Source organism: Pan troglodytes, chromosome 17, assembly GCF_028858775.2.
Source record: "Pan troglodytes isolate AG18354 chromosome 17, NHGRI_mPanTro3-v2.0_pri, whole genome shotgun sequence".
NCBI lineage: Eukaryota > Metazoa > Chordata > Mammalia > Primates > Hominidae > Pan > Pan troglodytes.
This window is the reverse complement of record NC_072415.2, coordinates 27,708,273-27,724,890: the sequence shown is the minus strand read 5'-3', so window position 1 is coordinate 27,724,890 and position 16,618 is coordinate 27,708,273. Positions and strand designations below refer to the sequence as shown.

The 16,618-nt window shown below is 40.5% G+C and overlaps 1 protein-coding gene across 3 annotated transcripts in view; it reads right to left on the bottom strand.

The window, feature by feature from the left end:
• MYOM1 (myomesin 1) overlaps positions 1-16,618 on the bottom strand; it is a 184,316-nt gene that overhangs the window by 104,244 nt on the left and 63,454 nt on the right. For all 3 annotated transcript variants that reach the window (XM_024350980.3, XM_024350981.3, XM_063795530.1), the window contains 4 exons: positions 8,289-8,381; positions 6,363-6,451; positions 6,181-6,243; positions 1,063-1,227 (listed from right to left, as the gene is read on the bottom strand). In XM_024350980.3, coding sequence (XP_024206748.3) covers positions 1,063-1,227; positions 6,181-6,243; positions 6,363-6,451; positions 8,289-8,381 — 410 coding nt within the window. The remainder of the gene's footprint in view (positions 1-1,062; positions 1,228-6,180; positions 6,244-6,362; positions 6,452-8,288; positions 8,382-16,618) is intronic.

Sequence of the window (16,618 nt, the reverse complement as noted above, 5' to 3'; positions counted from 1 at the left end):
TTTCGTTTTGTTTTGCTTTGACTGGGTTTTATCTGGAGTGTTACTTTAAATATACTTTAACCCAAATGGAGTTTAAAAAGGGGAAATTAAATCCTTATTTCTTTCTCACACCAAACTATCATGGCTCTAGGCCCTTTTGAAGCAAAGTGAGATTGAATTGTGATTTAAAGCCAGAGTCAGAGGAACTGACAATGGAAGGATTTTCTTTCTGTTCTACCAGCCTGTTATAATATGATGTAAAACAAAAGGATCATTTTATCTATTTTTGTGTCCTTCAGGGACATCAGTAGAACTTGGATATATTGCATGCAGAATACACTTATCAAAAATTTCAAAATTATAAAAAGCCTTTAATACGTTAAAACAAAAGTGCCAGAGTCTGAAATTCTTCTGAATGTACTCTTCTGGTTAATTAATAATAGTATCAGGATTTTATTGTTTCCTAAGGTTATGTTTTTTAAAGTTACATACCATTTTTATGGTATAAATAAGTCTATGAGGATGGGTACTTTACCAAATGGATTAACTTACAAAATGAATATACTTTTTTTTTTTTTGAGACAGTCTCTCCGTCGCCCAGGCAGAGTGCAATGGCGCCATCTCCACTCACTGCAACCTCTGCCTCCTGGGTTCAAGTGATTCTCCTGCTTCAGCCTCCTGAGTAGCTGGGATTACAGGCGCACACCACCCCGCCTGGCTAATTTTCGTATTTTTAGTAGAGACAGGGTTTCGTCATATTGGCCAATCTGGTCTCAAACTCCTGACCTCAGGTTATCTGCCCATCTCAGCCTCCCAAAGTGCTGAGATTACAGGCATGAGCCACCACGCCCAGCAGAATATACATTCATTATGATTCTTTCCACATCTTACTTGTTAAAAGGAAAATATCATCTCCACAAATATGAAAGTGTTGCTACTTTGCTACACATGTGAAAACCTTTTAATCGTGTAAAGGTAGTCCCTTCTAACTTCCAGATTCCACCAGCTCCGATAAACAGATCTGCAATCTGGTCTACAACCTTCGAATAAGAACCTAAGTGAGCATTCATTGTAAAGACTCACCATTTCTGTACCACTGGATCTCTGGCTGGAAATGTTTAATTTCAGGAGTGATGACAACACGACAGCCTAGACTCATTGTCTCTCCCTCTCTCCCAAAAGACACATCAAATTTGTCATCAAAGTGGATCTCAAACCTGGATGCATAACCATATGGGGTCACACCAACTGGGTACAAAAATAACAAATATCAGTAATTTTTTTCTTCATCAAAGAGACACAAGCATTTTAATAAGCACAGGCAGAAAGCAGTCACTGCAAAAAAAAAAAAATGAACAAATGAGCAAATGATTTAACTGGGTCAAAATGAAACCGTATATAAGAAGTATTTAGAACATATGCATATATCATTTGTATGGAAATTCTTACTTCATTGGTTATATAAGCTAAATGCTTATTTTTATTATTGTAATGAATAGAATTTAAAGGGTCAGGTTCAATGTCTTCAATGCAAATTAATACCACATTTAGCCTAGACTTAAATCTTTAGCTGCAACATATGCACTTTGTAATTTTAGATGTTGAGTTAAACTCTACTGCTTGTACTCTTGGGACAAAATAGCCATATCCATTATTCATAAAAATGGCGTTTTTCATCTGACAAGGGATTAATAACCAGAATTTATAAGAAGCTCAAAGTACTCAATAGCAAAAAATTCAAGTAATCCAATTTAAAAATGAGCAAAAGATCTGAATAGACGTTTCTAAAAAGACATACAAATGGCCAAGCAGTATACGGAAAAATGCTCAACATCACTAATCATTGAGAGAAATGCAAATCAAAATGACAATGAGATATCATTTCACCCCAATTAAAACGTATCCAAAAGACAGGCAATAATGCTGACAAAGATGTGGAGAAAAGGAAACCCTCTTACGCTGTTGGTGGGAACGTAAATTAGTACAACCACTATGGAGAACAGTATGGAGGTTCCTCAAAAAAATAAAAAATTTCCATATAATCCAGCAATCCCATTGCTGGGTTTATATCTTAAAGAAAGGAAAACAATATATAGCAGAGACATCTGCACTCCGATGTTTATTGCAGCCCTTTTCACAATAGGCCAGGATGTGAAATTAACCTAAGTGTTCAACCATGGCAGAATGAATAAAGAAAACGTGGTACATATACTCAATGGAATGTTATTCAGCAAAAAAAAAGATTGAAATCCTGTCATTTGCAACAACATAGATGGAACTAGAGGACATTATGTTAAGGGAAGTAAGCCAGGCACAGAAGAACCGATATCATGTGTTCTCACTCAAATGTGAGAGCTAAAAAGAATTGAACCCATGGAGATAGAGAGTAGAATGATGGTTACCAGAGGCTGGGAACTGTAGTGCAAGGGGAAATAAAGAAGGGTTAGTTAATGGGTACAAAAATACAATTAGATGCAAGGAATAAGATCTAGTCTACAGTTAATAATTTATTGCATATTTTCAAACAATGGGAAGAGTAGAATTGAAACGTCCCTAATACAAAGAAATAAGACATGTTTGAGACGATGGATGCTCCAATTACCCTGATTTGATCATTGCACATTGTATGCTTGTATCTAAATATCACATGTACCCCATCAATATGTACAACTACTATGTATCCATAAAAATAAAAATAATTTTAAATTAAATAATTTTAATGTAGTTTTAAAATAAGTTGCTTCAGTTTCTTTAATGATCTGAGTGATAAATATTATAAGAAATGTCCACAGGAGAAAATGGAAAAGTTTAAAATATTCTAACTTTTAAAAATATTATTCTCAGAAATATCTTATTTACAGATTGAGTAAATGCAGCCTGCGTAATCAACTCTCCTAGGCTTTATTTCCTCTTTTCACCAAAGAAAGGACTTGGGAAAGAAACGACTGTTTATTGATGGGTTATTACATGCCAGACACTTTCACATTTGACATATCATCAATTCCTTGCAACAAATCTATGCCGTAGATACTATTTTCTTCCTCTCTTTCAGGTGGGTATATGGAAGTTCACAAAAGTAACACACACCTAATGCCAGAATTTCACAGGTAGCATGTGTGAAATTGAAATTCACACTCATAACTTCTCGACCCCAAAACTTAGGCCCTTTCTCACATCTTTTGTCCCTCTTCCTAAGACTTCTTTCATTACACTTGAAAATGCAAGCTGACATTTATTGAGTTCAACTTTGACCAAGTATTGGTCCAAGCATTTAATACCCCATATTAACAGAAATCCCATAATAATGCTATTAGGTAAGTACCACTAATATCTGCATTTTATAGAAGAAGAAACTGATGCATAGGAAGGCAAAATAACTGACCACATTCCCCTGCAGAGCCAGATTTGCACCGGCTGGCCGTTTCTGTGCTCTTGGCCAATACATTGTACTGTCTTGATTTTGTGTGTTCCCAGGTAACCCTAATCAACAGTGAAATAACCTCTTTAGAAGCACATCTCCCATCTGCCTCACTTTAATGTGTTGATGTTCACTGAGACCAGAGAGAGAAACAACTTGACAGATCTTGCACAGCGCTGGGAGGCTGGGCTGGTTCCAGAGCTGCCTTAGGGGGTAGAGGTGAGGGCTACTGCCAGATGTTCCAGACTCAGCTGGAAAGGCAAGTAGGTCCCCTAGAAACGGACCTAACTTCTAGGTTCTCTTCTGTATCTGAGATTGGACTGCACTGTCTGTGATAACTTTGGGGTTCAGTAGGAGGCACCCCAGTTTAACAACCAGAAGACAACACATCATTTCGTTGTCATGTCCTCAATCTTTTATCACATGTACTTACTATCCTGGGAAAAATGGTTTAGGGCAGGGGTTGGCAAGTCTGTGGGGCAAATCTAGGATGTCTCTTGTTTAGACCATTAAGAATGGTTTTTGCATGTTTTAGTGGTTGAAAAAAATAAAAAGAAGTACAGTATTTTGCGATGTGAAAAGTCACAGGAAATTTAAATTTCAACGTTCATAAAGAAGGTTTTATTGGAACACAGCCATGCTCATTCATTCTCCTACTGTTACGGCTGCTTTTGTGTTACAGAGGCAGAGTTGAGTGGCTGTGACAGAGACCATATGGCCCACAAAGCCTACAATATTTACAGTCTAGTCCTTTACAGAAAATGTTTGGTGACTCCTTGTTTGAAATAATGGTTTAGAATTAAAAAGACCAGGTTACACATCCCTATTCTACCACTCTGTGTTCTTCTCTAAACTGTTTCCTCATTGGCATAGCACAGATAGAAATGTAACTACTTCATAAGCTTCTGGGAAACATTAAATGAATCAATGTGTATAAAAAAGTCTTAGTACATTGTCTGGCAGAACTGATCAATAAATGTTAACTATTAGAAAAAAAGAGCAGAGAGCTTTGTCTGTGATATTTACCAACATTCCAAGCACCTAAACCCCTACCTAGCACATAACAGGTGCTTAGTAAATATTAACCAAATATGTGAATATAAGCACTCTGTTTTCTGTTAGGAACAACTGCATTCAATTCAGGGGTCATCAGAGAGGAGGCTCTGTAAGATTTAGCAATAAGAGAAGTGAGAGTGAGTTAGGCTTTCAGTCCCCGCCTTGACAGAGAAGAGGGGAAAGGGAGAAACATGGATGATGATACGGTTGTGGAGATGGGCAAGCTACATTCAGAGGATTGTGACGTGATCAATAGGCCACTCCTGGGGACACTGGGAGACAAGTCATAGGTTCAGAATTTCCAACTATTCTTTTTTTTTTGAGATGGAGTCTCACTCTGTTGCCCAGGCTGGAATGCAGTGGCGTGATCTCAGCTTACTGCAACCTCTGCCTCCCCAGTTCAAGCAATTCTCCTGCCTCAGCCTCCTGAGTAGCTGGGATGACAGATGCCCACCACCATGCCTGGCTAATTTTTGTATTTTTAGTAGAGATAGGGTTTCATGATGTTGCACCAGGCTGGTCTCGAACTCCTGACCTCAGGTGATCCACCCACCTCGGCCTCGCAAAGTGTTGGGATTACAGGTGTGAGCCACCGTGCCTGGCCCCAACTATTCTATCTCAACATAAATCAAGAGATGGGAGAAGAACATGATTCGGGATGTGCTTCTCTGTTGCTCTACCAGTCATCCCTTCTCACCCATGGGGCTGATGCCAATGATCACAACTTGGGATATTAAATGAGAAGCCATTCCATGAAATCAGTGGAGCAGGTCAGCCACAGACATCAAGCTAACCAGCCAGGTGAAAAACTGCTATCAGCCATTTTCAAAACTACCACTAATTTTTTAATGTTTGAAAACCAAGTTAGGGCTTGACTACCTTTTTCAGTCTGACCACTGTAAGTATATAATTATTTCAACAACCATAAAGATTTTACTTTTATTGCTTCTCATAAATAGAAGTTCTGATGTAAATGAAATGACTGACATTCACAAATTTGCAAATTACCACTGACCAGAATATTTTTAATAGGTTTTTATTTAATCATATTTAGACTTCATTTTAGATTGTACTTTATAACTTAATGCATTTATTCATTCATTATTGAATACCCACTCTGTGGCAGGCCCAACCTTGCCTTCAAGTGGCTCATGGACCAGTGAGAGAGACTGACACACAACAGGTAACAGTGTACAGCCTCATTGACGCTCCGATGAGGTGCCGTGGCCTCACCCAGGACACCTAACCCTGACTGGGTAGGGTGTAGGGGCGGCAGTGGGGGTCAGACCTGCTTTCTCAAGGAAGTGATGCCCATCTGGATATTTAAGGGTGAGAAAGAGTGCTTTGATATAGTCCAGACTCTGTGTGTGTGTGTGTGTGTGTGTGTGTGTGTGTGTGTGTGTGTGTGTTTGGTTAAGTCATTCTGCCCAGGTTTGCATAATGATCTTTCTCAGTTTAACCCAGAAAGATGTAAAAACATTTGCTATTTTTAGCCCATCATATCTGGGCTTTCATAAAACCAGCACAAAGCAATTCGATTCAGAAAGAGAACAGTAACCAAAAAATCTAAAAAAATAAGTAAATAAAATAACCACAGGTACCTACTATATCCAACCTAGCATATACCATGTTATATATAGTATGCATTTATTTCAGCATTATGGACTAACTTATTATGCCATATTTTACATAAAGGTGACACTTAGTAAATGTGTTTTTAAACTTACAGCTGAGGGGCATGGTGGAAGCCCCAGCATGGAAGCGAGTCTCATCAAACTCTCCCTTATACCCTAGAGAAGAAAATAGAAACGCATGTGAACTGCTTTGTGATCGATTTATTTTAAAACAATGGGAAGAAATTTAAAAAAACACACACACACTTTGAAGAAAACAAATCTAGCAAACCTACTTTTTACCACAACTGAAGCATACGCCGAAAGCTCTCCTTTAACATTCATCGCCGAGGCCCGGTACTGAGCTGTATCTTCAAAATCACATCTGAAAGAACAGATGGAAATGAATATCCATCGTAGTGACAATCCTTGTAATTACTAGCTGTTCTATCAGGGAACTCTTTGCTATCACAGCCCCCTGCAAATCAGTGGCTAACACATGGCTCTTTGGTTCTCCTGGTACAGCTATTTGTCTCTGATCTAGCTACCTGTGGGATATTACCTAGTCCAAGTGATCTACTGCAGTTTCATGCCAGCAGCATAGACTGGGGAGAGAACACCTATAGTTCACTGTGACCCTAGCCTAGGTTCATTTAAAATGTCAAAAAAAAAAGAGTCAACCAAGTGCTAGGCACATAAATTATAGAGTGAACAGCATTGTGATCTGCTTACTTGTCTAAAGTTGCATTGGGAGGAGAAAATGTGCAGGCGTGTACCTTTGTAGCAAGTAACTACCCAGAGGCACACTGGAGGGCGTGGCTTTCCTGCTGTCCTACCCTTGTGGTGGGTTTCAGTCTGGGGGCAACCAGGAAATAGGGAAGAGAAAGAAGCAGTCCCTCCGTGTAGATTCCCACAACCTCCCTGAGCCAGGTTGGTCTATGTGTTCTAGCTTCAAACTCATCTAAGTTATTTACACTTCATTTCCACTAAGGTTCAGGCCATACTTGGAATTTCAGCTCACAGCACAACACAAGAAGCGCCATTTGGATGTTCTTCTAAGTTATAATACAGAAATTGGAATTCTTATAAAAATGGACCATTAGGGAGAGAATGGTTTCATGGAGAGATGAAGAGGCTAAGGTTTCAAAGCAGGTTGTTTTATGTCTTATCATTACCAGTTTCTCGTGTTCTTCATTGTTTCTCGGGGTTTAGTTTCATTTGTGTAAATTTTTTTTCTTGCTGAAATTTTACAGACATCAATAGAACCCCAGCAAGGCAAATACAGCCGCCCTTCTCATAACTACTTAATTTTGAAAGTAACCACATAGCTCACTGCTGCTTTAGCAGAACCACCCACCGGCAGAACTGACCTGACTCTGGGCCAGGGTCAGTGCCTGGCAAATGGCACAGGGTCCTAGCATCATTTGGCCAACTCCTCTGATCTGAGGAGAAGGCTATAAGTCTCCTGAGAATGAATGGTATAAATTTCACCTTGACACTTATGCACATCATGGTTTTATCTAAACTGAAAATTCTGGGAACTTGTTTAGCTTTTCATTGACCTAATTAGGTTTGAATTTCAAAATCATCTTGGGAGGCATAATAAACATTTGGGAACTTAGGAATTTTGATGTAGGTTTCATTTTCAAATTTTGCTTTGGATTTTACTTTAAGCTCAAACATCTCAATGTCTAGCCTGCTTCACATACACAGATTGACAGAGTGCATACTTTCCCATGGTTCCTGGCAAGCTGAAGGAAAGAACATTATCTCCAAGTTTAGCCCACATTCAATGCCACCTACCCGGATCTCCATGGCCTTTAGTTATTAAAAACAAGAGACTGTGATGATGATATTGATTTGGGACTCTGAAATGATTACTGAATATAAATGCCTCTTTATGCAACATATTTTTCTTACTTACATCTAAGAAAAATTCCCAAGTATATAAAAAGATAAATAAAAACATGCAAATTGGTTTTTTTCTCATCATCTTTGACCGAATCCAAATATAAAATCACTTTGGGAGGTAGTGTGGGTATGGTAAGGATCAGTCATACATATCACTTTCAGGTGTGCACCCAGAGAAGCACCGTATACGAATGTCCCTCATTGTGATCACACAGCATTGGGATGAAGTGGGGAGAGTGGCTGTTAACTGCAGGGGTGAGAAGCCTCCCTGAGCAATGGTGAGCAACACATGGACACTAATGTTCTCTTACGCATTAATCTCCAGAGTGTGCATTCCATATCGACTCTCAATAATATACTTTCCAGGGTTTGCATGGACATTTATTGGCACCTGGTTTTTATACCTATAACAGAATGGAAACAAAATGAAGTAAGTTGAAGTGTAAACAACTTCATGATTAAACACACACATACAATTCTTGTTCTTGCAGGAACACCTGTAAACAGGGCACTGAGGGTAGCACCAGCATCGATTAAATAAATGTAAATCATATTAGCTTACGTGAAGTGCACCAGCAATACATCACACTTCTTGATGAAGTGCTTTCCCCTCCTCTATAAACTTACATGAAAAATGTTGACGATTCACAACAATATGGCTGAATATCATGTAACATAATGTTACCGAAAAAAGCCAGTTACAAAACAGTGCACAGCAGAATGATTGCTTTTATATAGAATACAAAAACAAAAAGACTAATTAATGCTACTATATATCAGTAGTGTGTTGGGACGCAAGAAGGAGGCTTCTTGGGTGTCAATAATGTTTATTGATTTGGGTGTCAGTTACATGGGTGTGTGCAATCTACAAAAATTCACTAAAGCAATTCATTTGTAAAAGTGTGCAGTCTTTGGGAAGCCGAGTGGGCAAATCACTTGAGGTCAGGAGTTTGAGACCAGCCTGGGCAATAAGCAAGACCCTGAATCTACAAAAACTACAAAAAATTAGCTGAGTGTAAACCTGTAGTCCCAACTACTTTGGAGGCTGCAGTGGGAGAATAGCTTGAGCCTGAGAGGTTGAGGCTGCAGTGAGCTATGATCGCACCACTGCACTCCAGCCTGGGCAACAGAGTGAGACCGTGTCTTAAAATAAATAAAACAAACAAACAAATAAGCTTTTAAAAAATAAATAAAACAAATAAATACATAAATAAGCTTTTTAAAAAGTTGACCACTATTGATGTAACAGAGAGGAAGGCTTTGTGTTGGGGGTTTTATTGCTGGCTATCTGTGTAGGATGAGAGCAAAACATTCTTCCTGCTAACATTCTTGCATGTTGTTAGAAGCAATATCATTATTATTATTATTATTATTATTATTATTATTATTATTTTTTGAGACAGAGTTTCACTCTTGTTGCCCAGGCTGGAGTGCAATGGCATCATCTTGGCTCACTGCAAACTCCACCTCCCGGGTTCAAGCGATTCTCCTGCCTCAGCCTCCCCAGTAGCTGGGATTACAGGCACCGGCCACCACACCCGGCTAGTTTTTTGTATTTTTAGTACAGATGGGGTTTCACCATGTTGGTCAGGCTGGTCTCGAACTCCTGACCTCAGGTCATCCACCTGCCTTGACCTCCCAAAGTGCTGGGATTACAGGTGTGAGCCACTATGCCCGGCCTGCAATATCATTGTATTGAACGATCATTATATTTAAGTGTTTTATTCAATGTCATAAACAAACATGGCTCTTGCCTTGGAAGAATTTATAATATAAATCATGAAAGGAAACTTCTGACAAATAAGAGCTGAAAGCCTCCCTTTTTCTGACTGTTCCATATCTGGTTAAGCCTCACAGCCCTCAGAGAGTGGACTACGCAGGCGGGCCTCTCCCTGGGACCCTGTCTTCTGGGTCTGTACATGGCGCCTGGATTCTTCACCACTTCCTCATGTTCTCAGTAGCCAGTGGCTATGGTGCTGGACCAGGCTTTTCTACTTAAACCATTTTCTGCCCAAAAGAGGAACTGGGTTTCACTTGTTTCCCTTTCAGACAGCCCACTTCGCACACACAGATGACGTCAATAACCCTGATTAACATAGCTGACACAGAGAATTGACTATGAGCCTGGCAATGCTCTAAGCGCTTTATGCATACATTGGTAAGTTCAGTTCTCACAACCACCGTATGAGATAGTGCTGTTTTTAACCTCATTTTCCAGATGAAGAAACCAAGGCATGAGGGTTTCAGGAACTTGCCCAGTCACACAGCCAGGAACAGCAGAGGAGGGATTTGAACCGGCAGCCTGGCTGCTGACCCATATGATGCTTCCATTTTCCAATTGTTCTGTCTGCATTTCATTTCTTCAGACTTGTGGACGTGATCATAAGGAGGTTTGGGAGTAGGGAACATGATGGAAAGGGAGAGGAAGGAAGAATACTGGCTTCAGTCAGCTCCTTCCTTTCCCCAACTCTCTCTCTCACACACACATACACCCCTCTGTCCCTAAAGCACATTATTCATTTTCTACACTTAAAACAAACAAACACTCTCCTCCATATAACAAAACCCGAACTCATCCTTCAAGATTCAGATCAAATGCAACTTCTTCAATAAACTCTTCCCTAAAATATGATACAATATGAATCGTTCCTGCCTCTCTGCATCAGGGTTACTTGCTTCAAATTACTAAATATAACATTTATCAAAATTATAGTTGGATATGTGTGTCTTCTATTAAGTTGCCAAACCTTTGAGGTTGGGATTGTGTCTGATCCACATTTACTTTTTTTTTTGAGACAGGGTCTCGCTCTGTCTCCCATGCTGGAGTGCAATGGTGTGATTATAGCTCTCTGCAACCTCCACCTCCCAGGCTCGATCAATCTTCCCACCTCAGACTACCAAGTAGCTGGGACTACAAGTGTGCACCACCACACTCAGCTAATTTTTTCTATTTTTTGTAGAGACAGGCTCTTGCTATGTTGCCTATGCTGGTCTTAAACTCCTGGGCTCAAGCAATCCTCCCACCTCGGCCTCCCAAAATGCTAGGATTACAGCCATGAGCCACTGTGCCTGGCCTGATCCACATTTACTTCTATTCCTACTCCTGAGGAAGAATGAGTCATGGGCAAACAGCAGGCGCTCAGAATTGGTTAAATTTGGTTGAACAGAATTAGCACGTAATGCAATAGATTAATTGTAGCTTCATAATTTTTTGTCTGAGAGAACAGAGTTCTGACAAGCATATATGTCATGATATGGATGATTTTATTTTAAATAAATAGCGATGAGGTCTCACTATGTTGCTCAAGTTGGTCTCAAATTCCTGGGCTCAAGCGATCCCCCTGCCTCAGCCTCCCAAAGTTGGATGATTTTAAATAAATGCACACGAAGAAAGTAAGTTGACAGTCTCAGTTCCCTCAGATGTGAAATGGAGAGGGTGGGACTGGCTTAAGAATCGCAGCTGTGTGGCAGGTGCAGCAACATAACCTTCTCCAAACACAGAAGACCCTGCAAGTTGATGCAGTGCTATTTCCTGCCAGCAGCTTCAGACAGCTGTCTCAACATGGCTCGAGCAGACAGGACTATCTGTCAGAGATGGCCTGGAAAAAGAAATCTACTGGCCACTTCTAATCTCCCGCATTCCCCGTTTAGATGAAGTACAGGGTAGAACATGTTAATTGGCATGCTCTTCTTCTATAATTGGTTTAGGTAATTTCACACTGGACTCAAGCTCACTCTGGCTCTGCTCTTTCTTGTGCTGGAGGGTTTTCAGTGGTTCCTCTTTGCCTAAGAAAAGCGCTGTGATACCAACGGCTGTGACGTGCTGTTTGACCAAATGACTCAGTGACACTCAATTCGCTTCTGATCAAAAGTATTGCTCATATCTCTATAAAATTTTCATTACAAAGTATTCTGCAGGTCAGCAGTGGCAGTTCATGCCTGTAATCCCAGAACTTTGGGAGGCTGAAGCAGGAGGATCGTTTGAGGCCAGGAGTTCGAGACCAGCTGCGTAACATGGCAAGACTCCATGACTGTAAAAAATGAATTTTTAAAAATAAAATAAAAAACTATTTTGCAGCTCCCATAGTTGCTTCACCATCCTTTCTTTCCATTACTACTCAATTTAGCACCCTAATACCTTTTCCCCAGCTAACAACTTTACTATTATCACCACATGGCAAGAGAAATGGGTTTAAAATACACACACACCACACATCACTTTGACTGCAGAGCTTGTAGTCTTTTCTCTGGAGCTCCAGATACCAATGTGAGAAATTCTTCATTTAAAGCGGTGGTCAAGGATTAAGTCAGAAAGGTATTTGATTCTATTCTCCAAAGAATTCCACCCAGTGAGGCATTTAGGTTTGCAGTCACTTGAGACTGGCTATTTTTAGCTTTAAGTCAGGGAAGAAAGGAAGGATTTGGGGCCTGTCCTGTATATACTTCACAGCTTGTTATTTCTAGAACATGAAATTCCAAGCTGAGTAGTCATCGGCTAATTTTGGAGGTTAATCCACACCCTGGGATTACATATCAAAAGCTTTCTTAAATCCCTGTGAATATTCAGATGTATACTATCTCCCTTATCATTTTTATGTAATGTCTATGAATTGTTAATGAGCTTTCAGTATACTATAAGTTTTTCCAGTGACATTTCCTTTATGTGTGTGAAACACACAATTCTTCCAGACAAATGTCAGTTTGGATGTTGGGCTGAGTTTATAGTATGGGGTCACAGTAAAAGCTCTTTGGCAGTGTAAAGCATGATCAAGCAAAAGACTTCACAAAAATTATTTTCTACCCACAAATAATGCACACCGAGATGATCTTTTTTTTTTTGAGACGGAGTCTTACTCTGTCACCCAGGCTGGAGAGCAGTGGCGCGATCTGTGCTCACTGCAACCTCCGCCTTCCGGGTTCAAGTGGTTCCCCTGCCTCAGCCTCCCAAGTAGCTGGGACTATAGGAGCGTGCCACCACGTCCAGCTACTTTTTGTATTTTTAGTAGACATGGGCTTTCACCATGTTGGCCAGGCTGGTCTCAAACTCCTGACCTCAGGTGATCTGCCTGCTTCGGCCCCCAAAGTGCTGGGATTACAGGTGTGAACCACCACGCCCGGCCAAAGATGATCTTTAATATACTGAATCTCACCACAAATGAGATTGCTGCTTATAATCCAACCTGTTTTGAATAAATCACTCTAGACCCACTTTAAAAACTAATTATCTGAGAGAGATTGAGAGAGAGAGAGATCCCATTGGGATAGATTTTGGAATTAAGTAAATAAGAAAAATCCAAAGTAAAACTCCAAATCCTTATGTTGGAAAACTGTTGCAAATTGTAAATAATTTGTGTTAACCATTTTAAATATAAGCTGTTTTTTCTATGATAATATGGTAGTAACTGCTAAATTTGAATATGTGATTAATAATTCTAATCTTGAAAATAAACTCAATGCATGATTCTATTACGAAATTTACAAACCCTCATAATTTGTGAGAATAGAAGAGTTTTCTGAATCTCTGCCTTTGTAACTATTTTATTCCTAGGTTTTGAATTATTATAATGGGCTTAATGACACATTTCTTTAAGTATCTATTTGACAACGACCTTTGGGTGAAACTGAATAATTTTTTTTTTTTTTTTTTTTTGAGACAGGGTCTTGCTCTGTCCCCCAGGCTGTAGCGCAGTGGTGCGATCTCACTCACTGCAACTTCCACCTCCCAGATTCAAGCAATTCTCCTGCCTCAGCCTCCTGTGTAGCTGGTACTACAGGTTCCTGCCACCACACCCGGCTAATTTTTGTACTTTTAGTACAGATGGAGTTTCACCATGTTGGCCAGGCTGGTCTCGAACTCTGGACCTCAGGTAATCCGCCCGACTCGGCCTCCTAAAGAGCTGGGATTACAGGCGTGAGCCCTTGCGCCTGGCTGAAACTGAAGAATTTTAAACATGTATTATAAATGTTTTGCTTGAGGATCTAGTCCAGTGTCCAACATATAGATATGAAAACATGAGTGCCGAGTGAGTGAATGACAGGTACACACTGATACCAACACATTGCTCCAATGAGTTTTCCTGATCTTCCTGCAGGCTACAATCAAGATTTCCATGGACAAATTCAATCTAGGCTTCAGGCCAGAAACCCAAATGAATCCTGCTCTTTAAAAAGTATACCTGTCATGAGGTGAGGGGAGCGGGAGGGACAGCATTGGGAGATATACCTAATGTAAATGACGAGTTGATGGGTGCAGCACACCAACATGGCACATGTATACATATGTAACAAACCTGCACGTTGTGCACATGTACCCTAGAACTTAAAGTATTATAATAATAATAAAAAGTATACAATTAACACTATTCTCTCCTTTTAAAGAAAACTTTTTCCTTCTCCACTATTTCACATAATGTTTAAAATCTGACTAGGTAATACGTTTATATGGTTCAAGAACCAGAAAGAACTAAGGGTGCACAGTGAACCCTTCCTGGTAACTTCCTAGAACTTTTGTCCCTTTGACAAGGCTCCCCCTCAGGGTCAATAGCTTTTCTTAGGTTCTTACATATCCTTCCAGAATTTCATTATGCAGATAAAACAAAAACAAACATAAATGCTTTTTTCTTCCCCCTTTAAACAGAAAGACTCTTATTATACAAGTTATTACATAAATGTACCCTATTAAATTTTAAAACTTTAATTTTTTTCACTACATATGTATTTTCCCTTCTATGTTGACATAGTCCTCCTGCAGGATGGCCAGCTTCACGGTAGGGGTGCAGCAGCATCCTCTGCAACTAACTTTTCTTTATTCTTCTTTTTTTTTTTTTTTTTGAGACAGAGTTTCGCTCTTGTTGCCCAGGCTGCCTGGAGTGCAGTGGCGTGATCTCAGCTCACCGCAACCTCCGCCTTCCACGTTCCATCAATTCTCCTGCCTCAGCCTCCCCAGTAGCTGGGATTACAGGCATGCTCCACCACACCCGGCTAATTTTGTATTTTTAGTAGAGACAGGGTCTCTCCATGTTGGTTAGGCTGGTCTCGGACTCCCGACCTCAGGTAATCCACCCGACTCGGCCTCCCAAAGTGCTGGGATTACAAGCGTGGGCCACCGCGCCCGGCTTGTAACTAACTTTTCTATCGAGGCCAGTGCTTAGACAGGTTCCCTGCTGCTGTCAGAGTGAGTTGGGAATAGGACGGTACTGCATCCTGTCTCTGCACCTGACCTTAATGAGAGATGTGTGTGCCCTCATTCAGTGCTCTCTGGTAACCTCTAGGTTCCACATGATAGATTTGGTTAGTAATGTGGGATTGGTTGGAGAGCGGCTGCTGAGTGCTTGTATCATTTGTTAGGCCTCAGGAACTCCCATGAGTGAAGGTGTCCAGTGGAAACTTGGAGCCAAACCCTCTTTGGAAAGGGCTCTGCCAGAGCCAGGCCCGCCACACGTGCCTTTGAAAGATGTGGCTAAGGACGTAACTGCTATGAGTGGAGGCAGTGTGATTATATGAAGCATCATCACAAATTTACTCCTTTAATAAACCTGCTGATATTCAGGAAGGGCATTCTCAATATTCCCTTTGTACTTCTCCTCAGTGTCAGGCCCAGGAAGCTGCAATCGGATACCAAAAAGGTATAAATGCCAGCAATGTCATCACCAACAATCTTGGTTGTTGCTTGGGCTGCGGGTTCCCAGGTCTTCAAGGGGAAGGCTGCTTATTGAAGATTTCATGCTCTGTACCAGTGATGCAAAGTCAATTAGCACTCCAGTGAATGATTTTTTTCGTTCTTTTTTTTTTTTTTTTTTTTTTGAGACAGGGTCACACTCTATTGCTCAGGCTGGAGTGCAGTAGTGCCATCTCAGCTCACTGCAACCTCTGCTTCCTGGATTCAAGTGATTCTTGTGCCTCAGCCTCCCGAGTAGCTGGGATTACAGGTATGCACCAACACACCTGGCTAATTTTTGTATTTTTAGTAGAGACACGTTTTCTCCATGTTGGCCAGGCTGGTCTCAAACTCCTGGCCTCAAGTGATCTGCCCACCTCGGCCTCCCAAAGTGCTGGGATTACAGGTGTGAGCCAGCTCGCCCAACCCAGTTAATGACTTTTTAAAAACATGCCCAGGAATATATACTAATCCTATCCAGAAGTCAACTCCCAGAGGTGGATTTAACTTGAAGCAAATGAAGCTTAAATTTCAGGGTCTCTCACTACCCAAATCCCTGCAAGACCTTATGTCCTAACTTATACTGCTAATTTATTTATTTAGTTTGTAAAGAGTGCCCTCCAAGTTGTATCAGCTTCATGCCAACAAAACCTGACCCTGACCCTGTTTACTGCCATTTCCAGTCATCAGTTATCTGCTAACTGATTGTCCAAGTTTCAGCTTTACCCAGGGCAACTCTTGCTCTCAGAAGTATAGTTAACTATTTTCCTAGTTGTCTCCCAGTTCTTTTTGTTTGTTTTTTTGTTTTTTTAGCTCAGTTACCCAGGCTGGGATGCAGTGGCGAGATCAGAGCTCACTGAAGCCTTGTTGTTCGTTTGTTTTAATATTTATTTTCCAGTTAGCTTGCAAGGCAAGGAGACTGTCTGTGAAATGCTCTGGTCTGTCCCTCGTGGGAGAATGTATGATAAAGAATGAAGTCACTAG